This window comes from Chelonoidis abingdonii, chromosome 3, assembly GCF_003597395.2.
Source record: "Chelonoidis abingdonii isolate Lonesome George chromosome 3, CheloAbing_2.0, whole genome shotgun sequence".
NCBI classification, from domain to species: Eukaryota; Metazoa; Chordata; order Testudines; family Testudinidae; genus Chelonoidis; species Chelonoidis abingdonii.
Genome location: NC_133771.1, coordinates 79,119,805 through 79,146,548, shown reverse-complemented (window position 1 = coordinate 79,146,548; position 26,744 = coordinate 79,119,805). Strand labels below are relative to the sequence as shown.

Sequence of the window (26,744 nt, the reverse complement as noted above, 5' to 3'; positions counted from 1 at the left end):
TTGATATATTTGTTTACTGGCAAAATTCTGCTGTTATATGTATTCATGAAAATCAGGAATAACTCCATTGAGAGGATAATCTGCTCCTTTATTTGTAGTAATGGTAGTTAACTGAATATACAATATCTACATGACATTTTCCTTGTGAAACGGCATGTCAGAGATACTATTTTATGATAAAGAATGTTTATTGCATAAAGTAGTTGTGTTTCTGCTGTAGTTTCCCAGTTTAAAATTACTACAGTAGTTGTAAGCAGTGGTCAGCAACCAGTAGATCGAGATCAACAGGTCAATCACAGAGTCTCTGCCAGCTGAATGCAATCTCCAGCCACTAAAACTCTGGCAGTGCAGTAAGGTTAAGACAGGCTCCTGCCCTGGCCCTGCGCCACTCCTGAAAGCAGCTGGCACATTCCTGCATGGGGGGCATCAGGGGGGTCTCCACACGCTGCTTCTGCCTGCAAGCACTGCCCCTGCAGCTCCCATTGGCCAAGAATCAGGAACTGCAGCCAATGGGAGCTGTGAGGGCAGTGCCTGAAGGAATGGGCAGTGCATGAAGCCACTTGCCTCCTCCCCACCCGCTGGGGCCGCAGCACAGGAACGTGTCAATAGCGCAGGGAGTGGCATGGGGCCAGAGCATGCAGGGAGCCTGCCTTAGCCCTGCTGCACTGCCCAAGGTAAGCACTTCCTCGGACGCAATCTGCTCCCCTCCCTCCCGCCCCCACACTCAGTTCGGAGCCCTCCCAAGCCAGCAGCCTTCATACCTGGCTCTGCTTGACAGCCCCTATCCTCGCCGCCCCTCCCATTCCATGAGACCGGAGCCCTGCTCCTGCACCCAAACTTCCTCTCAGAAGCTCACATCCTCACCGCTTCCTGCCCCACAACCAGCTTATACCCAGGCTTCATCCGGAGAACCCGCCTCACAATTCTCCAAACCACTTGGCCCCAGCCCAGAGCGTGCACCCCTTCCCACACTCCAAACCTCTGCCCCAGCCGAGTTAAAGTGAGTGAGGATGGGGGAGAGTGAGCAACGGAGGGATGCGGGGATGGACTGAATGGGATGGGGCCTCAGGGAAGGGGCAGGGCAGATCCTGGGTTGCACTTAAATTCACAAGGTGATCTTGTGCTTAAAAAGGTTGGAGACCACTGCTTTAGAAAAAGGGGGAGGCATATCTGTTTGGCAGTATGTGAAAGCTTTCAGCCTTATAGCTGATACCGTACTTGCCTGGTGTACCTCAGTCTGAAGAACTGTCAATCCTGTCCATTCCATGAACACTAAAAATCAGTTACTACTAATAAAAACTCTGTCAGCCTTTCACCAATTGTTACTTTTATTTTTGCTCTTTTAAGTATCTTACTCTAGTAAGTGTCTTAAATAATATGACTTCAAATCATTAGGATGGAATCTTGCAGAGTGAAAAAAAAACTGTGATTCACTAACTTAGAAAATGATTTATAAGAATTGTTTTGCTTCTTGATACAGAGGTTTTTGTAGCAGCTAGCAAATACTGAATTCCCAATTTTCAGAAGGCTGCTGTGATTATGAATCCACTATTTCAGTCTTCTTAAAGAAATAGCAGCCAATCCAACTCCAATTCAATGTGAATTGAATCAGGCCCACAGTTCACTGTGCCTATCTAAAAAGTCTTTCCCAGTTCTGAATCTGTTCAAGTAGAAAATGGGAATGGAGTATCTGGACAAAGAAGAGTCATATTATTAAACTGTTTGGTAGTGCTAGGCTGGTAGAGATCTTTTTCACAATTTTTTTAAGTGCCTGCCTTTTTTCTTTTGATAAACTTTAAAATTCAATGTTTTTCAACTAGCTCTACTGTTTGGTATTGGCTTAAGAAATAGGACCAGATTTTCTTTCTGGGTTATACACCCTGTGCACCACTTCAGTGGCAAAACTGCCATAGTGCCCAACAGAGCATTCCCCTGGTAAAGAGAACTCTGCTGGCACATCTGCACTACCTCCCCTCTTCCTGGCATAGAGGATGTGTTGGGGGGGAGGGAGTGGTGGAGCTCTACCACCATTCTCCACTGCCAGAAGTTTCATTAAAGGACCTTAAACTAGTGATGGATCTTAGAGCAGGCTGGCTGCTGCTCTAAGTCTCATCAGGGCTGGGATTGGGCTCAGGATGAGGGAGCTCCCTGATGCATTCCTCCTCCCTCAGATGAGTGCTCCAGTGCAGGCGAGAATCTACCCTTGCATGTTAAATGCAGAGCTCTGGTACTGTTTGGGAGCACTGTCCAGCACATTTCCTAGGTTTGAAATCAAATATTTTAATTACTTGCTGTTTTTGCAAGGCATGCAGGGAGCTCTGAGACTACCTCATTGCCTTCATCATCCTCCCGTCTAGCCAGTTGCCCTAAAGCACTACTCTGCACCCACTCATGGCAAATACAGCCTCCTTCGATGCCATCATTAGTTCTATTTGACAAGTCAGCTGGTAAAGGGTAAGGAAACCAGAGGTTCCCTTTTCCTGACTTAGAGCAAATATACCACCTTTGTAACACAGCTGATCTCAACTAGAAATGGGAACTCTAAGGAATTATACCAAACCCAGCTCTTCTAATTGACAACACCATGGGCTGTATCCTCAGGCACAGTGTGGCTGATTTGCACTGCACTGCTGGCATTTTGTGGCTGCTAAAATGTTCTGACCAGCACAGTGAGAATCATGTCAGTGCAAGGATGATTCTGTTGGGTGATTCTAATGACAGAGCCATCATAGAGGTTTGTACACCATACACCCTCCCTGCAACATGCACAACAGAGAAAGGAGGGTAGATTGGCTGGGATGTAATTGTGCAACACTGACCCTTAGCTATGTTTACATACCCTTGTGACTGTGACAAGCCAGTACATATTACAGTAACTCTTAGGCTTCTCTAATGAAGCACGAATAAGACATGCAGAAAGCAGCACCAGATTCCAAGGCAGTGTATGTGGAAGATTTTACGCCATCTTTGGAGACCATACTCTGATTTGTATTCTGTGTATTTTGAACCTATTCATGGCCTGCCCCATATTTCTTGGGCTCTGCCACTACAGTACGGAAAGATGCAGACAGAAAAGTAGAACTTAACTTTAAATGTTTTCAACAACAAAATGGAATTTCCTTTCATAGATTCCAAAATACCTGGGACTATGCTCCCCAGGAAATTATTTACAGGTTAACTTAGCTGTGTGTTATCACCCTCAAGCTCTGACCTTAACTGGAATGAAAAAGGATGTCAAATGCAATGTACTTAAATGTCTATCTTATACATTCCCGAGTAAACATTTAAATGTTACATCTCTGCCATATAAATTCCTTCATTTAATCTTCTGGTTTTTAGCTCAAAGGAGAGACAACTTTAATCCACTTTGAGCTGACAGATGAAAGTTCCCTTTACAAAATATGTAGGTCATGAAATTTCAATTGAATTTATATTGTAGCATTTGTAAACTGTGGATAGTTGGAGGTTTACTTGTGAGTTAGTGAACTCGCTGAACAGTTCAGAATCTATTTCTTTGGCAGTAGTGATAGTAAATCTTTTAAATTCTACAGATGCAACTACAGCAGATTTGAGGGATCCTATTACTCAAATATGTCAGATTGGCCTTTAATTGTGTTGAAAAATGAAAGTATTAGGTACACTGTTATATTCCCATCCCCTTCCAGGAAATAATTCAGTCTAAAGTCTTCTTTTTGTGTACTCCTTTTAGGAATGAGTCCTGAAATTGATGTCTTCCAGTACCATCATTTATTAAAAACCCCCATCACAGCAGTTAAAGGATATAGTTGTAACTGTGCCTTTGTGGGTCACAACCGAGAATACCAAGTTCAGGACAAACTGCTGAGAAATAGGGCAGACACACCCCAAAACTGGTAGTTATCCTCCCATAAGATATACCAAACCAGCAACAAAAGAAAACTTCTGTTTCACCACACTGGCTAATAAGAAGTCAGAAAAACTGTCTCCTTTAGACATTCCAGTCCTTATATGACCACAAAAAAACACTAGACTTACTGATGAGTGGTTATTTAAAAATAATTTCATCAAACAAAAGGATTCTTCTGATCTCAAAGGACCAACCACAAACCCAGGGCAATATATAAGTCAGATCTTATCCAATAATCACACTGTTCCCAATCCTTTAGTATCTAAAATCTAAAGGTTTATTTATAAAAGAAAGAAAGGTGAGAATTAAAATTGGTTAAAGGAATCAAATACATGGAATAATTGCAAAGTTTCGGATCAGGCTTGTAGCAGTGATGGAATAAACTGCTGGCTTGTTAAGTCTCTGGTTGTTTCCAAATGATTGGAAGGTCCTCAGTCCCTTGGTTAGAATGCTCCCATTAGTATAAATCCATAGTTCAGAGGTTTGAGCAGGAAAGAGGCAAAACAGAGCTGTTCCCAGGGCCTTTTATAGCTTCTGCCATATGGAAGGAATCCCATTGTTCTCACTGTGGAAAATTACAGGTAACAAGATGGTGTTTGGAGTCACATGGGCAAGTCACATGTCCATGCATGATATGGCTTAGTCATAGCAGAAGTCATTACCCATCCTCCAGCTAGAAAGTTCACAGGAAAGTCCATTAAGTGTAAATAGGCATCTTCCATTGTGAATTAAGTGTTCTTTGATGGGCTTCATCAAGATGCCCTTCATCACCCTTCAAGATGTACAGGCTAAATAGCTTGTGGATGTTAACTACAGGAGCAAACATGCATGCATACAGATAGCATAATCATATTCAGCAAATCACAACTTTTCTATTGACACCTTACTTGACACACTTTGTGTAAGATTTTTTGCAATTGTATAACAGTGGTAGCAACAATGATCTACATAGTCATATTTTAATCAGATAATGACATAGTGGTAACCAAAGTTTAATGACTCATAACTGCAGTTGTGGACTGTTCAGAGCACTGCTTGAATAAACTGCAGATTCAAAGTGCTTTTTCCTCCTGTTTGTAGTATTATATGACTTTTAAAAAGCAGATTTCACTTTTGTCAATGTATATTTTATTTATTACTTTAGGGACTACTATATAAACTTCCTAATTCATTTTATTTTTCCATAATATTGTTCTGTTACCTGTTTTTGCAGGTACTTGGCTCTTGTCCAACCATTTCGCCTCACTAACCTGAGAACAAGATCAAAGACTATTCGCGTTAATTTATGCCTGTGGGCAGCTTCACTGATCCTTGTGTTTCCTGTGTGGGTCTACTCAAAAGTAATCAAATTCAAAGACGGCTTAGAGAGTTGTGCTTTCGATCTAACGTCACCTGATGATGTACTTTGGTAAGATTCTAAAACTGCATGTGCCAGGCCCTCAGTTGGTGAAAGAGTCTAAATAATAAGATGGGTGAACTAGAGTGCCTTGTGATAAAGGAGGATATTGATATAATAGGCATCACAGAAACCTGGTGGACTGAGGACAATCAATGGGACCCAATCATTCAGGAGTACAAAATATATCAGAAGGACAGAACTGGTCGTGCTGGGGAGTGGCACTATATGTGAAAGAAAATGTAGAATCAAATGAAGCAAAAATCTTAAGTGAATTCACATGTTCTATAGAATCTGTATGGATAGTAATTTCTATCTAATAAGAATATAACATTAGGGATCTATTATTGACCACCTGACCAGGACAGTGATAGTGACGATGAAATGCTAAGGGAAATTAGAGAGGCATTCAAATTAAGAGCGATATAGTGGGGATTTCAATTATCCCATATTGGACTGGGAACATGTCTCCTCGGACGAAATGCAGATCCAAAATTTCTCGATACTTTAAATGACTGCTTCTTGGACAACTGGTATGGGAACACAAGGGAGGCAATTCTCAATTTAGTCCTGCGTGGAGGCAGGAATTGGTCCTACAGGTAACTGTAACGGACCGCTTGGAAATAGTGACCGTATATAATTAACATTTAACATTCCTGTGGTGGGAAAAAAGAACTGTGGCAATATTTCAGAAAGGGAACTATGCAAATATGAGGGGTTGTTAAACAGAATGAAACAGTACAGTGACTGAATGAAATCCCTGCAGCTAACATGGATGCTTTTCAAGACACCATAATAGAGGCCCAGCTTAAATGTCACCCCAAATTAAAAAACACACTAAAAACTAAAAGAGTCACCTTGGTTACACCATTGAAAGAAGCAGTGAGAATAAAAAGGCATCTTTTAAAAAGTGGAAGTCAATCCTATGAGGTAATAGAAAGGAACATAAACACTGCCTAATTAAGTGTAAAATGTAATAGAAAAGCCAAGTGGAGTCTGAAGAACGGATAGCCAAAACTCCAACGTAATAACAAATGTTTTTTAAGTACATTAAAACAGAAGCCTGCAAACAACCAGTGGGCCCTGGATGATCGAGATACAAAAGGAGCGCTTAAAGACAATAAAGTAATTGCAGAAAAACTAAGATGTTCTGCTTCAGTCTTATGGCTGAGGATGTTAGGAGATTCCAAACCTGAACCGGCTTTTGCAGGTGACAAATCGGAGGAATTGTCACAGATTGAGTGTCACTAAGGAGAATTTTGAATAATTGATACTTAACAGTAACAAGTCACGGACCAGATGGCATTCACCCAAGAGTTCTGAAAAACTCAAATGTGAAGTTGCAGACTATTAACTATGGTTTGTAACCTCTCCTTTAAATCGGCTTCTGTACCCAATGATGGAAGATATAATGTAACGCCAATATTTAAAAGGTCTTTAGAGGTGATCCTGGCATTACAGACCAGTAAGTCTAACAACACACCCTCCGCCCCAAATTTTACAGAAAACAATAGTTAAAAAGTAAATAATTGTCGACACATATGAGAACATAAATTGTGGCAACATGGTATTCTCTAAAAGGAATTCATTCTTACTATCTATTAGAGTTCTTTGAAGGTCAACAAAACCTGTGACAAGGGGATCCTCGTGACATAGTGTACTTAGTTTCCATAACCTTTGCAAGGTCCTGACCAGAAGGCTTTACGTATTAAAGTTGTTTTTTTTTTTTTTTTTTTTTTTTTTTTTTTTTTTTTTTTTTTTTTTTTTTTTTGTTTTTTTTTTTTTTTTTTTTTTTTTTTTGTTTTTTTTTTCTCATGGAATAAGAGGGAAGTCCTTTTCATGGATTGAGAATGGTTAAAAGACAGGGAACAAAGGGTAGGAATAAATGTAATTTCATCATGGAGAGGGTAACAAGTAGTGTCCACAAGGGGCGTCTTAAACAATCCTATTCAAACTTATCATAATGATCGAGAAAGGGATAAAAGAATGAAGGGGGCATAAGTTCTGCAGATGATACTAAACACTCAGATAGTAGACCAAAGCAGTACTGTGAAGACTTCAAAAAGATCTCATGAAATTAATTGGCATGGGCAACAAAATGGCAAATTAAATTTAATTGGAAATGTAAAGTATGAACATTGAGAATAACCCAGTAACATACAAATTTGATGGGGGCTATAGCTACAATGATTCAGAAAAGTCTTGGAGTCATGTGATAGTTCTCTGAAGACATTCACCGCAGTGTGCCGTTCAAAAAGCAATAGATTATTTGTGGACATCACGAAAAAGGTTATGACATTTAATTAAGTCATGAAGGTAATCTTCACTTTAGTCTGCCTTATATAATCTCGGTGATTTGACTTGCCCGAAATCATTGCGAGCTCAATGCCGCTGACACTCACTGATGATCTCCTCCCTCATCTCAAAAAAGATATACTGGCATTAGAAAAGGTTCAGAGAAGGGCAACGAAAATGATTAAGGCTTTGGAATGGGTCCCATATGAGGAGAGATTAAAGAGACTAGGACTTTTCAGCTTGGAAAAGAGGAGACTAATGAGGGGATATGATAGACGTATACAAAATCATGAGTGATGTAGAAAAAGTAAATAAGGAAAAGTTATTTACTTGTTCCCATAATACAAGAACTAGAGACCACCAAATGAAATTAATGGGCAGCAGGTTTAAAACAAATAAAAGGAAGTTCTTCACACAGCGCACAGTCAACTTGTGGAACTCCTTGCCTGAGGGAGTTGTGAAGGCTAGGACTAAAGCAGGGTTTAAAAGAGAACTGGATAAATTCTTGGAGGTTAAGTCCGTTAATGGATATTAGGCAGGATGGGTAAGGAAAAGTGTCCTTAGCCTGTTTTTGTCAGAGAGTGGAGCTGGATGGCAGGAAAGAGATCACTTGATCATTGCCTGTTGGGTTCACTCAATGCCTGGGGCACCCGGCATTGCCCTTTGTCAGTAGACAGGATTCTGGGCTAGATGGACCTTTGGTCTGACCCAGGATGGCCGTTCTTATGTTCTTATGAGTAGCTCCACTCACTTCAGTTCTGATTCACACCAGCTGAGGTCCAGGCCCAATTTGTCTGCAGCATTCCTGTCCCTGACATGAGGGAACAGAAGAATGAGCTGAACTGTCTCCTGCTTGGCAGTTCAGAGTGCTATCTCCACTAAAGTAGTCCTAGATATTATTATTAATATTGATGGCCTCAGCACAATTAAATGCAATGGAGCTCCACTGATGTGCAGCAGCTGAGGATATGGCCTGGAGTGCTTACTCTCTGGCTGGAATTAGGCACCTTCTTTTCCACATAGAGATCCCTCAGTGCACTGTCTGTCCAGACAGGCTATGCTCATTTGAGGCTATGGCCCATGAAAAAAATAACCTACATTCTCAGAAACACACATGGCACTCCAGTGTCTGGCTGTGCCTAGATTCCTGCCTTATTTCTACAATTGTCTTTTTTTTGGGGGGGGGGTTGGGGGGAATAAAAGAAGGTTTGGATTTTCAGATGTGCTTGGCATTAATAACAGTGCTAGGAACTAATGATACTAGAAATCAATGGAAATTTTACTATTGGCTTCAATGACGGGCGAGTTAGGTCAACCCTGAGCACTTTTGAAAAAGTTGATACTCTACTGAGTTCATATTTATATGTTTCATGTTCTTTCAGAATGATGCCCAAAGTACATGACCCTCTAACTGTACACTTCATAACTTGTCCTATAATTTAATCTCAGCCAAAATGTTCAAAAGAGGCCTCTGATTTTGTGTTCCTCAGTTTTTGAGGCCTAGCTTGAGTGTTGGGGAGTTTATCCTCAGAAGTGCTGAACACTCACAACTGCCCTTGACTTCAATTGTGGTTCCAAAAGTGAGGTCCCAGGAAACCCAAAATCAGAGGCCACTTTCTGAAAAATGTTGTCTATATTTTTTTCCATTTCTGAGATTATTTATATGCATTATGCAAACAAGCTGTATGTTCTCTCTGCATTTTGTTTTCCAGGTACACGCTTTATCTGACTATCACAACTTTCTTTTTCCCATTACCACTGATATTCATTTGCTATATATTGATTTTATGTTACACATGGGAGATGTATCAGCAAAACAAGCAAGCAGGATGGTAATGTATGTTATATTCCAGATATGCTACTAGGGGTGGGAAGAACTTGCTTGCAGTGGGCCAGGTCCTGAAAGGCGCTGTATACCCTTCACTCCCATGATGTCAGTGGGAGTTGAGGGTACACAGCACCTCAAACCAGATACACAGCACCTTGTAGTCTCAGGCCCATAATTATGTTTGGTTTCATGGACAAACACTTTCTCAGATACGAATGCTGTTGCATGAAGGTATGTGACAGAATTATTAATAGAAACTCTTTCAAAACGTAATGAATTAAGGCTCATACATACATAGAGTTTAAACCCCTAAAGGCTTTAGATCATTTTGTCCAGCGTCCTTTATAACACAGGCCATTATATTTCACTCAATTACATCTGTACTGAGTTTTGTCACCCTGCTGCTCCTGTACTGAGCTATATCAGTATTTCCATTGCAAACCCCTATTTCAGGAGCTTATAACATAACCCAAAAGAAACAGGTTCCTGGCTGCAATTGTGCATACAGTTTTTTATCTCAAAAAAGAGTTGCTTCTCCAAACTTTGATGGGAAATTGGTGTGGTTTTGTCTTTTGGTTGAAGCAGTTTTTTTTAAAATGTAATGATTTCAGGTGTTGACTGGGTTAGAACTCTTGATAGAGAGGACCAAATTCTTGATTAGAGATAGCTGAAAATTTGAGGGGGAGGGAAATAGGAAGTTCAGAAAATTTAAATTAAATTAAAAAAAACAAATTTTCCATGGAAAATTTAAATATTTGGCAGAAATTCAAATATTTTTTAAAAAAAGGTCAAAAACGGAAACATTTTGACCAAGACATTTCTGTTTGGGAATGGTGTGGGTGCCTTACAGGAGTAGTAGCTCAGGTTTCTCAAGTTCCCATTCTTATTTATGGGCCAGGCAACCTGGTCAAACTATATCTCCCAAAATGCGCCATGATCTTCTCTCTTAGAGAGAAGAGCAGGTGTATCATGAGATTCCTTGGTCATGATGCAGGAAGGAAGATGTAGTCTGGCCAAGGAGCCAGCCCATAGAAGAGAAGGGGGATAGGAGACAACCAAACTACAATACCCATGAGGCTTTGCTACAGCATTGCCAAATCCATATATTTTGGTTTTTGGACAAAATATTACAATTCTGGGACATTCTGTTTTTCAAATTTTCCATAGAAAGCAGATCCTTTTAATGAAAAATGTGTTTAGTCAAAAACACAATTGTACAATACAAAAAAACAATTTCAACAGAAAATCCTCAACCACCCCTAGTCATATCTCTCCTCAAGATCCCTTGTGTACATGGCAGGCACCACCATCTATTGCAGAGGATTCTTCCTCCCTATCCCTCTCCACTTCATTTGTCATGTCTTGCACTCCAGCAGCTGCAGAGGGGGAACAGTGTGCATAGGTTTTTCAAAAATAGCCAACACCTGCATAGTAAAGGGAAGTTTCCTTGCATCATTCCTGTCAACCCTCTTTAGGACCACATAAGGGCCAGCCATGATCTTCTGCCCTGTATGTTTCCCCAGTTAAAACAATGCAGTGAACAGTGGGGTCCCAATCTGCACAGTTCCAATGCTGGAAGGGGCAGATATTTGCTTACAATATTCTGAATGATAGCAAATTGTCATCAACCAGGCCTATTTAAAAAAAAAAAAAAAACTTTCTCAGAGCCACCCAGAGGATTCAGGGGGCCTGGGGCAGGGCCGGATCTTTGGCAGCAATTCAGCGGTGGGTCCCTGTCGGAGGGAAGGACCTGCCGCCAAATTGCAGCCGAAGAATGAAGCAACGGCAGTAGAGCAGCTTAAGTGCCGCCGATCACAGCTTTTTTTCCCCCTCACCGCTTGCAGCGCTTGTACTCACTGGGCGGCACACCAAGGCTTCGGCAGCACTTCAGTGGCAGGTCCTTCGCTTGCTCCAAGGCTTTGGCTGCACTGAAGGGCCGCCACTGAAGACCCAGAGGAAATGAAGGGCCTGCTGCCAAAAACCTGGAGCAGCTAGCGGGGCCCCTGCAGGGCCCAGGGCCTGGCATAAATTGCCCCACTTGCCCTCCCCCAGGCGTCCCTGTTCTCAGTGCCACCTATACTAATGAACCCATAAGACCATATTGAGCCCTGACAGAAGCAGACACAACATGACAAATAAAAATGAAGTCCCTGGGAGTTGTGTCTGCTTCTGTCAGGACTAAATTTTGCCCAAAATACACTGTCTTCACTGATCTGTGCTTTCCTTTATATTATCTTCATTTAACAGTTACCAATCTTCACATTTGCGTTGCAGTTACAATACCAGTATCCCAAGACAAAGGGTCATGAGACTGACCAAGATGGTGCTGGTGCTGGTCGGTGTATTTGTTGTAAGTGCTGCTCCATACCACGTGATACAGCTCGTGAATCTTCAGATTTCTCAGCCATCACTGACATTCTATGTGAGCTATTACTTCTCCATCTGCCTCAGCTATGCCAGCAGCGGCATTAACCCTTTCCTTTACATACTACTTAGCGGGAACTTTCGGAAGCGTCTGACTCGGTGCACAAATGTCAAGTTCAAGATAACAGAACGTGAAGTTAACAACATTGAAAACACACTGAGGTCAAGCTTTTAAAAGGAGAGTCTATTCAATGAGAGAGATGTATTTCATATATGTCTATTTTTATGGTTCAACTGACTAGGCACCATTCCCTTCTCATTTATAGTGCTGTAACTCAGGAGTGACTTCATCATAGTTAATGGACTTACATCAGTGTAAAGCTAGAGGGAGAGAAGAATCAGGCCCACTATTTGGATATTAGGGTATGTGATGGAAGGATGCTGTGCAAAAATATTCTTTGTTATTGTCCAGTTGCCTTCTTAATGGTGAATACTACAAGCATAAAGACCAAAATGAGCTTCTAAAAATGTGCAGTTCACTGGCAGTTACAGGATAGAAGGACGATCTGTGGCTGGCATGTTCAGACAAGTATTCAAGATCTGACATTGCCATTAGCGACTAATCCATCATGTCCATGACATTGTGTGCGATGTTATGCATGTGATGGGTTAGTTACTTATAACAAGCCAAAAAGTACTAACTGCCAATCGGTCTGAAAGCAGCACTAGCAGCTATTGATTTTCAACAGTCATACCATGGTCTCCACTTGGGTCCCCGCTCCTGCAGCTATTAACAGACAAGGGAGAGACAAAGCAAAAGGAACTTGGAGAGGAAGGAGGGCAATGCTTTCAAATTCAGCTTTGTACATGTGCTTACAAACTATGAAATGAATGAACTAATATTTATATTAAATGTACATCTGAAAATAATAAACATATATTTGACAAAGAGCTGTGTGTTTCAGGAATCACTGTGTATTTCTTGTTTTCAAAACCATCACTTCCAAGATGGCCTTGAAAAGAGTACTCACTCCTTAAAGAGCTCAAACCTGCTCCTGCTAGAGTCAATGACAAAAAATCCATTGACTTCAATAGGGGAAGAACTGGGCCTGACATTTCCGAATGTTGCCAGCATCTTAGCTGTTTGATTGCCTGATCAAATTAGCAAAACTTCCACTGAAGTATTGAAATCAATGAGAGTTTTGTCTGAATAAGCAGTGCATTGGAACCACGATTATACAACTTGGTTAAATGGAAAATACTTAATTTTTATTTTGGTAATACTGAAAACAAAGCCATGCTTAATCAATAGAACATTGTGCTAGGGCAGCTGTTCTCAAACTATGGGTCAGGATCCCAAACTGGGTCACACCCCAATTTTAATGGGGTTGCCAGGACTGGCTTAGACCTGGCGGATTACAGGCCTCCTGCCCAGGTCTGAAGACCTTGGCCTTCAGTTTTGCCTCTCCGCCTGCCGCCTACGGCACTGAGGCTCAGGCTTCGTTTCCCCTCCTGGGGTTGTGCAGTAATTTTTGTTGTCAGAAGGGGGTCAGAATGCAATGAAGTTTGAGAACCTCTGCGCTGGGAAATTATTAAAATAGGAAAAATGCTTTTTCCCAGACCCCATTGTTCTAATTTTCAGTCGCTCAAAAGTGCAGAGTAAATGTTTATTCCTTTATTTACTATTTAGTGGAAATGTCTATAATAAAAATTAATAAAGGAATATAAACAATTTTTAAATTTTTATTTATTTTCTTTAACCACCCAGAGCTTCTGGATTTATCTAAAGTATTCCAGTCTACTGATACAAGCAGGGAAACTAGTCTAATTATATGGTGAAAAAAATCATTACAACCCTATTTAATTTTAAATTACTCTGAAAAATGAAACCTTAGGTCCGGTAGGAAATTTGGTATTACTTCCAGCTGAAATAACTTTGAAGAGGGAATATATGGATCTGAAGAAAGAATCTGTCCATGTCTACAGTAGTAAATTGTAACAGGCAATGTAATTACTTTTGTTACACTAGTCACACTGAAACATGCGATGGGGGCGAGATGTATGTGAGACAGCCACCTTCTTGGCCAGCACACTGTGAATTGAATCAGGGACCTCCAGAGTTAAAAAGCATGAGCTGCTACAGCTTGAGCTAAAGAGGCAAACTCCCTTAGCTGGGGGCTGTAACATCTCATATCCTCTGGGAACTGGCACAGAATGGGACCTGTAAAGTGCTCTCACCAATGGGTTATATGGATATTTCCCACTAGTGATAAATAATTTTGGTGTAATTTCTCCAAGGAGACTTTAAAATTTCAGAATACCTCCTTGAAGAAGACATTTATTTATAATTTCATTAGCAGCACTGCAGGTATTGACTATAGGTCTGTCTCCAAATAATTTGCTTTCTAAATATGTACAAAATACTGTAATTAAAACACAGCTCCTTCTGTTAGAATCTATTAATAATATCCTGCAGCTACTGTATAACTCTACACTGCAAATACTTTGTTTTATTCAAAGTTATGGTAATAGCTTTAGAGAAAAACTTTGATAGTTAAATTAGAATGTTCTGCCTGAAAGGTTCCAAGATGCTCAGCTGACAAAAATAAAAATCAAGCTCTTTAGACTTGTTATGCAGTATGCACTCAAAGGTACTATGGACCTGATCCTATTCCCACTGAAGTAAATAGCAACACTTTGGATCTTTATAGCACATGACTTACATGAGGTTATATTCATTATGGTCCCAACAATCATGTCATTGTCCAGACTAAGTTATTGTCAAGCAGTAGGTGAAAGGTTATTGGGTGCTTTTAAGCAGGGAACTAGAGAGTTCAGGAATTGGTAATAGGAGATGTGGAGCAGTTCTCCTCTATAACTCCCATTCAGCAACAGCACTTACATACACACTGAATTGTTAAGTATGCAGGTAGTCCCAGGGATAGCATGTGATAATGTGATTAATGGCTTTGCTGCATCAGGATCTCGAGTCATCCATCCAAATTCAGCCCAGCTCATTGGAGTCTGAAAGTCACCATCATCTTACAGGTGTTGGTGGGAGGGAGGGAAAGGTCTGTCTGTGTGAAATGGCTTGGTGGTCTCTGTTCAGTTTCTTGGGGACAAGTATTCACAAAACAAAATGTAACTGGCATCCTTGAGGGTGGTCTCAGCAGGAAGTGTAAGGATGAATGATTACAGAGCCTGAAGTGTTCTCACCATTAGAAGTAGTTCCCTTCAACACTGGGTTGTCACCTTGATGGACTAATAAACTAAGTGTTGTATTGGGCCAGGCTGTGTAGAGCAGTAGCGTCTTTGTTTTCCTGCACTGTCAAATGGCACATATCAGAATTACTAAAAGAAAGAACACCATCATAGGCTTGGGAGGCTTTTCAGAGTAAAACAATGCATTCAACACAAACAGCAATCTAAATAGCACACTCCCAGTGACTTCCCATCAGAATTGGGTGAAGTTTCATGAAGAAGCATACAAAGTAGCAAATCTGAATGTTTCCAGAGGAGCTCTGTGCACAACCAGAATCTGTACAATGTACAGCTGAAATAGCTTTGTTCTGAATATTCAAAATTTAATCAAGCTACATGTGGTGTAGTGGCATTCAGACTATATTTTTTGGTTTTAGTTATTGTCCTAATATGGCACAAATGTACACTAGCTGAGGAAATAAATTATTACTAGGGTTTAAGATACAATTTTTGTATTCACTTGGGGGCCATGGAACATGACACAGTGAGCTCCCAACTTCTCTGGGGCAATCCACCAACCTCCTCCTGCATCCATTACTGGGTGACCACCCTTTTCCTCCATGTTCCTCCCTAAGTCAAAATCACATACAGATTACAGTGACCAGCTGAGAGTCAGAGCCAACTGTGTATTGCTGAGAACCCTGAGAACAGAAGAAGATCCCTTCTGACTTAGACTGTGCCATTCCATCATTAATGGATTCCTGTGGCTTGGACCTAGAGACAGCAATAAGGATAGCTACCCACAATTGCTCTTCCTTACCTACTTATCTTTCTGCAAGGCCACACGTAATTCAACCTTCAGATATGTTCAGGATGCAAACTATGCATCTGGGGATATTGCTTTACCTGGATGCACTTAAGATTAGGGTAATAGTTTTTGGAGTCATTATTTGAAAATGATTTGAAAGGAAAGGAATCTCCATCAGAAAATTTCCCCTGTGTAGGAACTCTGATATTAAAAGACATACATGTAATCATAAGTCAAAGAAGATCCCTGATCCAGAAGCTTGCTGCAACCATGCATCCTACACAATCTCAGAGACTCACAGAACTACCTGAAGGATACACACTACTTCATGGAATATAAACTGCAAACATTCCATGCCCCGTTTGTTGGGGATGTTTCTCATGCATAATATTTATAATATTATTTGTACCCATTTAAGGATTTGGATGCTGAAAGTACCTGGAGAGTAATGACATTCTGCCTACCCCCGACTAACCCCTAGAAAATAATTATTACATATACACACACACACACACACATTTAGTTAGTGTTCTGTTGAGCGTCTAGTAATGGGTAGCACTGGTTCAAGCACATGAATGTTTACTTTATACTTAGAATGTATCAGAAAGAAAAGAACAACCTAAATTATACCTGGTTCCCTTTTGTGTTCATTCTCCCTCCACCATTGTCTCTCGCCAAACCTCTTTGTCTCCCTTTCCTTCCTCCTGACCTTCATAATGCAATAACTGTGTTGGTCCTACTGGCACCATGTGGTCCCAACAGATGAGGAGGGGAACATCCCCAGCAGTGCCCCATCTCACTTTCCACCACTTCCCAGCTCCTTGGAGGTCTGGCTGTTATGTTCTCTGCCAGGTTATCAACCTAACTATGTTAGGTGTCTGGGACCCTCTGTCCCTATACTCTCCCTTTGGGGTTAAAATAATAAAATTTGTGTAAGAAAGTTTAAGTCTGGTTGAAAAAGGCCATTGTCACTATAGCATTTATATAGTAAACTCATTTAACTGTACAAGAGTTGCACAAGTTGGAACAGGACTGGGTTGGTAGAGCTCTGTCTGCTGTCACATCTCAAAATTTAGAGGTTATGTGCTGTTCCAAAGAAAACTAACAGTAAATGTTATTGCTGTTATCTTTAATACTTGGGGTAGATTTCTCATACTCAGAACCACTGTATATCAGTCTGAAATGATCCTGGCTAACTGTAGCAATACTAACTGCAGCACCTCCTGCTGGTCATCTTGGGAATTAGCTCTTTCCAGTCTTTGAAGTGCCCTCTGCCAGCAGGTGTCTTGCCTGCCTCAGGCCCCCATGTCCCTCCTGGACCCCTGTGCTTCTTTTGTCAGGGTTCTGCGCACCATAATACCCCCATACACTGAGTCTCCCCTCCCAGGGGAACCCCCAAACCTCTAAACCCACCTTGCCTCAGTAACTACTGCCAGTCGCCATCTAGCCCCGTTTCACTGGGGGAAACTGAAGTCTGTAATGGCCACTCTTCATCGGCAAGGGGTTCAGACCTGCTGCCTTTGCCTATTCCTAGGTTACACCTCTGTAGCCCCTTTGTAGGCCTTCACCAAGGCCTGCAGCCTGGGAGTTTACCAGGCTGGTGCTCCCCAGCTCCCTTGCCCTATTCCTCAGCACTGCTTCAGTTCAGGTACCTTGCTCTCAGGCAGCTAGCCCTTCTCACTCCAATGCTGGAGAAAGACTCCTCCAGTACCTGGCCCCCAGCCCTCTTATAAGGCCAGCTGGGCCCTGATTGAGCTGGCCACAGCTGTGGCTGCTTCCCCAATCAGCCTAGTTTGGCTGCTTTTAACCCCTATTCTCCAGGAGTGGGGAGATACATATGTCCCCGTCATAACTACAGATGACTTTAATGAGGCTCTTCAGCCTACTAACTTAAGCTTGGTCTACACTCCAGACTTAGGTCAACGTAAGGCGGCTTATATCTACCTAACTGTGTCAGTGCATACACTATAGCATTGCTCCCGCAGATACAAGTGCCCTACAATACAATCGTAATAACTCCACCTCCACGAGAGACATAGGGCTTATGTTGGTGTAGGTAGAGTGACGCAGTGTCTGTGTAAACACCGCGTTACTTACATCAGCTGTTGGCTAAAATTCTTGTCAATTTTACAGCTCCACAAACTCCCTAGACCAGGGGTTGGCAACCTTCCAGAAGTGGTGTGCCAAGTCTTCATTTATTCACTCTAATTTAAGGTTTCACATGCCGGTAATACATTTTAACTTTTTTAGAAGGTCTCTTTCTATAAGTCTATAATATATAACTAAACTATTGTAGTATGTACAGTAAATAAGATTTTTTAAATGTTTAAGAAGCTTCATTTAAAATTAAATTAAAATGCAGAGCCCCCGGACCGGTGACCAGGACTTGGGCAGTGTGAGTGTCACTGAAAATCAGTTTGCGTGCCGCCTTCGGCACGCGTGCCATAGGTTGCCTACCCCTGCCCTAGACTCATGTCAACCATCTCTGCCTTTTTGATGAAAAAGGACTTTGAGTCTGAAGATATTATTAAATCCTGTGATTAAGAGCTACAGCATTACTTAAAGGCTCCACAGGAATGAATTATATTATGTAATGCAAAACATACTTCCATAAATTTAGGTGTAACAACAAAAAATGTATTTAGACTGTACTGGACACTTCACTGACTGCTTACAATTAAAGCTGTTCCTTCAGATACATGCTAGTGCTGTCTTAAAAATAAGGGCAAACTTCCACTCAAATTGTGGGTATATCCTATAGTTAAACATATGGAAAGAAGTTGACTCAAGAATTAAAATTGTTTGGGGCTTGAACAGTCAAACACTGGTCGAGAACTACAAATTAGGATATTTACCCATAAATTTGGGCCTCTCATCATCACATCGTTCAGGGTTTCTGAGAGCAGCCATGGTCAGGAAGCAAATGATTTTACCATGGTGGAAAACCAATGCATAGAATAGAACAATGGTACCCTGAACCCTCTGACCTAGTGACAAAAGAAAGGGTCACTTTCAACCGCAGGGATCAACTGTACAAGTTTGAAGAAATCTGAGGCTTCATTTTTAGAAACATTTGACTAAGGAATCCCAAGGGCCTGGTGGCTGTCCCAGACTTCCTTCCCAATTCCTCTTCCTCCCATCTCTTGACTCTGCCCCATCCTCCTTCTTCTTCTCCCTGCTTCACACTACCCTTCCCTGCCTTGTCTACATTGTTGCCCAGTTAGTTGCCAAGTATTGATTTATCTGATGTTATGGTTTAATATTAAAATTGTTACAATACGCAAAAAACTATTTTTAACAGTTAGGGCCCAGACATTCCAAGGGAAGAACAGAGGGTCTGAACCCCAAAGAATAAGTAATTTAATCAACTGCTTGTGTGTGTGTGTGTGTATATATATAAACACATCTCATAGAAGTGGAAGGGACACTGAAAGGTCATTGAGTCCAGCCCCCTGCCTTCACTAGCAGGACTGAGTAGTACCCCAGACCCCTAAGTGGCCCCCCTCAAGGACTGAGCTCACAAGCCTGGGTTTAGCAGGCCAACGTTCAAACCACTGAGCTATCCCTCCCCCATATATGATTATAAATATATGTCAGGAAAGGTCTTTTACGAAAGCTTGTAAAGTTCTGAACTTGATGGACATTAGGAGATATATCCATAGGTTATGGTTATGAATGTATGCATTTACATGTGTATTGAAAATTCTAATTGTAACTGTGGTGCAACTCCAGCACCACATCACAGCAGGGGGTCAAGTTATCAGGCAGGGAGGGGCACCTCCCAGGCTAGTAGTTTACATGCAACCAACTTCAAATATCCATCCACTGTCAGCCAGAAAGACCCAATTTTGAACCCATAAAGTTAATGGAAAGACAGTGAAAAAAAACAAACAAACAGTGTTTGAAAACTGAGAAAGGAGAGAGTTTTCCCTACTCTAAATAACCATGAGTCATCATGCCGGAGACAGAGAGACAGGCATGTACTGTCATTGAAACACAGGATCCCCCTCTAGGACAGAGGGCATGCTGGGAAACAGTTCAGAAGCAATAGAAACTTGTATTAGAGAAGGGAAATTAGCTAATATAGAAGTGTAAAGCCTGAATTACATCTTGATATTTGCTTTCTATGTAAGTTGTATACATTTCCTTTCCTTCACTATTTCATCTTCGAAATTATGATTTTTGTATTAAATAAAGTTTTTATTTTTTTCACCCAAGCAGATCTTTGATGTGCAAACTGTGTGGAGGGTGTGAAAGTGAACAGATAATTAGGGCAGGTTTCATTTCTTAGGGGGGGTGATTAATCTGGGGAATGGATTAGGGGAAACTCTGGACGAGAGGTGATATTGGGTCACCCTGCAAGGAGTAACCAGGCAGGTGAAAGCCTGACTGAAACCTTATGCTAGTAAGCTGGCTACTGGTGTCAGAGTTCTGAACCATAGCAGCATAGTATTGTAAGCAGAGTCAGGATGAGCTGTACCCTGACATCTGGTGGTGAAGTATGGGGAGTGTGGAAAGAATGTCTGGAATGCAAAATCTCAAATATTTGCATAGGCTCGCCTAACCCATCCCAGACTGCCGAGCTGTGGGTGCTTTGTGACAGAAATGACTCAACCTCAGTTGGGTGGTACTTGCTAGACAAGGGACATGGGTTCCAAAACCCTGTGAAGGGAGAGAGGTTGGGGACAGGTATTTGTGCCTGGTGGTGCAGGCTCCTTGTGGAGCTAGAAGCATCAGTTGCACCCCCTCCTCTCTCCACTGTGGAATGTCAGAGTTGATTTTTTATTCCCTTAAGACTCTAGATACAGGTTGCTGAGCTGAACTCACTTTGGGCTAATGGTGCACTAGCACTGGGCTCCCCTACTATGTGCTGAGATCACTAAGAGCTGAAATCACAAAAGAGCTGAAATTACTGAGCTGGGAGCACTGAGTACTGTGCTAACTAGTGGGGGAGCCTGAAGCTATACTGTGGAACAGAGCAGCTGGCGGAGTGGAGCAGTTTATGGGGATGGCTGGAGCGGACCACAGGACAGCTGGTGGAGTGGAGCGGCTGGCAGAGCGGAGTAGCTGTGGGGCGTGTGGAGCAGCCCACAGAGCGAGCGGAGCCGAGCAGTTTGCTGGGACAACTGGAGCAGCTCACGAGGCAGCTGGTGGAGCGGAGCAGTTTGTGAGGACGGCCGGAGGAGCAGAGTGGAGCGGCTGGTAAGGCGGAGCAGTTCGTGGAGAAGGCGGAAGCAGAACCCACGGAGATGCAGGGCAGTTGGCCCTGGACCACGTAAGGTGCCCCTTTCACCCAGGCTGGGGGGAGGGACCTCTACAGATAGACTCTTGAATTCTGGGGTGGCATTGACCAGAGACTTTTGGGTTGTTGGACTTTGGAGTGATTGGACTTAAGACCCTAAGGGGAAAAGGACATTGCCAAATGTACTTGGGGGGGTGGTTATGGTTTGTGTTATAACTCTGTTTGTGGTGTTTCTCCAATGGGATGCCGCATTGTTTCCTTCCTTTATTAAAAAGATTTCGCTACACTCAGACTCCGTGCTTGCGAGAGGGGAAGTATTGCCTCCTAGAGGTGCCCAGGGGGGTGTGGTATGTAAGTGTCCCAGGTCACTGGGTGGGGGCTCGAGCCGGTTATGCCTTGTGTTATTGAAACGGAACCCCTGGATACTGAACCCGGCCCTTGTTGCTGCCAACTCAGAGGGGCAGAAGGGTTACAGTATTAAGATATCCACAGATACAAGACTGGTGGAGACACAACCCCTTATGGATATGAATGATTCCCATAATGTCAAACATATGTATGTTAATGTTATGCTGCATGCCACAAATGGCAATTTTAAGTTTATAACTTTCATTTTTATTTGTGCATTGTGATGTTGATATGGAAATTTCAACTTAATAAAAATATTAATTAAGGTTTAAGAGGCAATAAATATTCAGGGTAGGTGAGGTAATATATTTTATTGGACCACTTCTGCTGGTGGAAGTGACAAGCTTTTAAGCTACAGAGAGCTCTTCCTCAGGTCAGGAGAAGGTAACTAGAGTGTCTAAGTGAAATACAAGGTGGGACAGATGTTAAGCATAAGGAGTTCACACATACTATAAGAGACCTCTTTGAATGACATGGGCCATAAAGTATTAGCTGGCAGTAGGGTGTGTTACAAACTGTTGTAATGAGCCATAAAACCAGTCTATCTAAGTCAAGTCCATGTTTTTTAGTGTGCAGCAAAGTTATGAACTTAAGTGCCAAGCTAATCTTTTGAAGATTCACAGATTCTAAAACCAGAAGGGACCATTATACAGTTTTCCTTTGAGGACAAGGACTGAGAGGTCAGATATGGGATGAAAGCATGACACATGAAAAGTATTCACCCTTATGTGATATGGTGTTTTTGTCCATAGTTTTATCCATCTGTTAATCTACCACACAGCTATTGCTAAGCAAGAAGCTTCATTCTTAAGTTAAAAACATATTAAAACAATTAAAAAATGTACATACATTTTAATAAGCTTACTAGAGATCATCCCAACTCCATATGGCTGATTCGTCCTTCAAGCCCCACACTTAGGTTTTTCCTATGGTTGCAAGTTCATCACAGCTTCAGCTCAGAACTGCACAGACTAGGCCAAGTCCTTCCAAACTTTCCCAGGAAGGATTGGGGCTTCCTCTTGGACACAAAGTTCTATCCATTTGTTGTACTGGAAAGAAGGCCCTGAGTCAGCTTAACTTGTGCTATTTATCTGAAAATCCTTTCTTTGCCTCGGTCTCTGGAGAATCCAATCTGAACTAATATATGCAAGCGTTTCCAGGTAGTGGTGCTTTTATGGTGGTGTTACAACAGAGAAGAGCAACAAAAATGATTAAGGATATGGAACAGATTCCATACAAGGAGACATACACACACACACACACACACACACACACACATGAAAGACTGGGACTATTCATCTTGGAAAAGAGATGACTAAGGGAGAACATAATAGAGGTCTGTAAAATCATGAATGCTGTGGAGAAAGTGAATAGGAAAGTGTTATTTACTCCTTCTCATAACACAAAAACTAAATTAATACGCAGCAGACTTAAAACAAACAAAAGGAAGTACTTCTTCACACAGTGCACAATCAACTGTGGAACTCATTGCATGGGGGCCAAAAGGAAAACTGGGTTCAAAAAAAGAACTGGATGAGTTCATGGAGGATAGGTCCATCAATGGAGATTAGCCAAACTGGTCAGGGATGCAGACCCATGCTCCAGGTCTCCCTAAACCTCCAGAAGCTGGGACTTGATGACAGGGGAGATATCATTCAAAATTACCATGTTCTGTTCATTCCCTCTGAAGCATCTGGGATCTGCTCCACCAGAAGACAGGATACTGGATGAGATGGACCATTGGTCTGGCCCAGAATGGCCGCTCTTATGAGTGAATTTACTTGAACAACGCCCAGTGGTCTCAATTCCTGGAGGAACTCTAGCTACCCTTCTTCATGGAAATACATAAATCCCTGACCCACAAGGATGCATAAATCATTTGTTTAATACAATAGACTCCAAAGACATTACATTTAATTCAATAAGGTTTATCTAGAACAGGGCAGGAAATTGCCATACCTGTCACACTACTCAATGTCAGAAAGACAGGAGACTCAAGTTCTCAGTGTTTACCACTGTGGTGTATTGTGTCAGAATGCACGGCAGCAAGTATTTTGAATCAAACTACTTTTACTTATTTCATACTTCTTCAGCATACAACTTAATGCATTATAATGTAAGACCATAACTAAAACAGATAGATAGACAGGTTTTATCAAATATCTATTAACAATCAAGAAAAATGGTGTCAATTCCTGGGGAAAGGATGTGTGAGAGAGAGAGAACAAATCATATATGACAGATGTTAGTTATGTGGCATACAGCAATGTTGAAAGTCACTCAGATATTACTGTGCTCATGGTGGTATAAGAACCTGAACAGAGTAGAAACTAGAAAAAGAAAATCATTCAGCTGTGTGGACATTTGGATTGAGTCTTGAAGACTGTAGAAAAGTAAAGATTTTGGTCAAGCTTTTAATACAGCAGATTAGCTTGTGATATTCTTTCCAACACACAAACAGGTCCAGCCAACAGCTTTGAAGAGCTTCCCCAGCAAAAGCAGACTCAAAAGTACCTTGGTGATGTCAAACCTGTAAGACATGGTCAGCTAAGAAAATGGATTTGAAATGTCATGGCAGCAAAGCTAGTGAATACAAAAGTTTTTCTTCTGAATATGACTGTACTGCTGGAAATATTTAAGGACAAGGTTCAAGTTAGAGGAGTAGGGCCAAATGCCAACAGTCTCCAATCTGAATTCTTGGAATTAGGCACCTAAATCTCTAATTTAGTACTTAAATAAAGCAGCCTGATTTTTAAGAGTTGATTACTGATATGGGTTTTATGAGTCCTCACCTCCTCGGAAAGTCAGGCCACTTTTATTTAGGTGACTAAATATGGATTTAGATGTCAAACTTAGACAAACGGACTTGAAAATTCTGGCCTATAGCTCTTGGTACCTCTTGGTTCAAGTGAACCTAATAAGTTGTATTTCCCCTTCCACCACCACTAATGTGTCTCCATTCAATGAATTAATACAACCTGATATTATTACACATGTATACCCACTATGCTTGATACAAGAATTTGTGAAAGCAGTTGGCAAAATTCTGCCCCTGTCTTTAATGGGGGTTCCATAAGTGAAAATGATATCAGATCAAGGGCTCATTATTTCTTTTAGATCTTCAATTGGTGGACAAAGGGCAGCATGCAAAATAATGCATGTTGGACTTGATCTTGCAAGGTGCTAAGCACTCTGATCCCATCTACAAAGTTGGAGCATGTGCTTAACTTGATGTACATGATTTCAGTGGGGCTACTCAATGCACTTCAGAGTGCTCAGGACTTTGCAGGGTCAAACCCTTTGTCATTTGATATTGATCAGGCAGAGTGTCTAGTTTTCTATTAAGGCAGTTAGTTTGTTTATATGGTGGGCAAAATGAGGTGTAATATAAAAGATTTATTAAATAAAGCAAATTATCTGAGGAAAAAGAATGAGGAGTACTTGTAGCTCATTCTTTTTGCTGATACAGACAAACACAGCTACCACTCTGAAACCTAGCTGAGGAAAGAGGCTTTAAAAATGGTAACTGTGAAACAAGAGCTGATGTGTGTGACCAACTCAAAAGTGCAAGATGCTGAAGTGACAAGAAATCCTAATACCAATTCAGACCATAGGCAACCCAGACAGTGTATAGTGACAGATATGACAAATGTTATCAGAAAATGGTTAGCCAAGAGCTACTCTATATAGCACTGAATCAAAGTCAAAACCCAGTGTGCTACAATACAGGGGAAAAAGAAAACGTTGGTGAAGGGTTCATTGACTATTTTAAACTGGCATTTAGATTTGAGCAAATTGCTATGCTAAAATGCATCTGATTTTTAAAGGAAAAGTATATATTTCCAGTGGTATGTATAGCAAATGATGATCAAACTGAATTCCTGGGGACACCTTTGGGTGTACAAGGAATGCAGGATTGTACCCTAAGTCATTTTTAAAAATTACATTAGGAAATACATCAGTAATTAAAGGTATTGGATCAGGTCCTGGGTTGGTGTAGATGCCATAGCTCCATGCTGACGTACACCAGCTGAGGATCTGTGCCATTATTTGCTCAAGTTTTTAACTCAGACAAGGTGGGTGAGGTAATATCTTTTATTGGACCAACTTCTGTTGGGGGGAGATACAAACTTTCGAGCCACACAGAGCTCTTCTTCAGGAAAGAAACTTTCATCGTCCAGAGCTCTTGTTCAGGTTTATATGTTTTTTACTGTCATTTAAAATTTACTTTGTATATTGTGTCAATTCATTATAATATTTTAATTGGTGGTATGATTATTATTGCAGTGGGTAGACAAACCTGCAGTATGCAGCTACAGCTCAATCAGGCCCAAATTCAACAAGGTACTTAAGCATGTGCCTCATTTTGAGCATATGAGTAGTCCTAATGACTTGAATGGGCATTAGTCTGACTTGTGATTCCATTTTAATACAGGTAATATTAAAGTTAAGAATGAATTACAGGTCTATACCTTCAAAAGCAGACCTAGCTTGTCAAAGTGTTACACTGGTCTAGATAATTAACATGCCACATCATGGTCATTGAGGCTGGTAATAAATGATCACCTGGGAAGTAAATAGGGAGCTGCAAATGTGGTTTGGAAGTCATTTGGAACACTCACATGAGTAGCAGGATTACATCATGACACCTAAGTGTAGCTAATAATTAACTTAATTTATACATATAGGAGTTAATTCTCTCCTCAGTTTCCTGATGCGGCTCCCATTGACTTAAATAGGGTTGAACTGCTACAGCTGAAAACAGAATTTGGTCCTTAATGTCTACTAGAGATCATGTTCTGAGTTCTATGATGCATTCTAGTAACTCAATTTAAGCTTATCAATATGGAACACTGGAATTCCAAATTGGAGGAGGACCACTGATCACTGTCATTTCCCTGACTGAACACTATCTGTATTGTTACCCATGCAGAATTCTAATCAAGATCATTGAATGTCTATCATAATTAGAGCTTTATTGGATCCTGCTAAGAATAATAGTTTCAATTTTGTGCAAATCTTTCATTACTTACCTTCAAGTACCTCCACTTGTGTTCGTGGCTGGAATTATTCATCTTAATTTCCCGGCACCAGAGTCACCCTCAGGCTTCTGCAAAGGAGGAAACCTCTTTATTGCTGCTCTTGATATTGCATTAAAGGGATGGACAGACTCTCATAACAGAGCAGGTCAGTGAGTGCAGATCCCTATTACCCATGTCTTTCTCCAATGAATTATGCTACTAGGGATGCCTCTGTCTGGTGCTGCTGTCATAAACAGATAGCTAAAGGTTAATATTTCTTTTACCTGTAAAGGGT

General features: G+C 41.3%; 1 protein-coding gene across 1 annotated transcript in view; it reads left to right on the top strand.

Moving 5' to 3' along the window:
• Positions 1-12,019, top strand: part of MCHR2 (melanin concentrating hormone receptor 2) — a 42,445-nt gene extending 30,426 nt beyond the window's left edge. The window contains exons 3-5 of the mRNA XM_032779090.2: positions 5,100-5,294; positions 9,290-9,409; positions 11,680-12,019. Coding sequence (XP_032634981.1) covers positions 5,100-5,294; positions 9,290-9,409; positions 11,680-12,004 — 640 coding nt within the window. The 3' untranslated portion in view covers positions 12,005-12,019. The remainder of the gene's footprint in view (positions 1-5,099; positions 5,295-9,289; positions 9,410-11,679) is intronic.
• Positions 12,020-26,744: the final 14,725 nt, after the last annotated feature.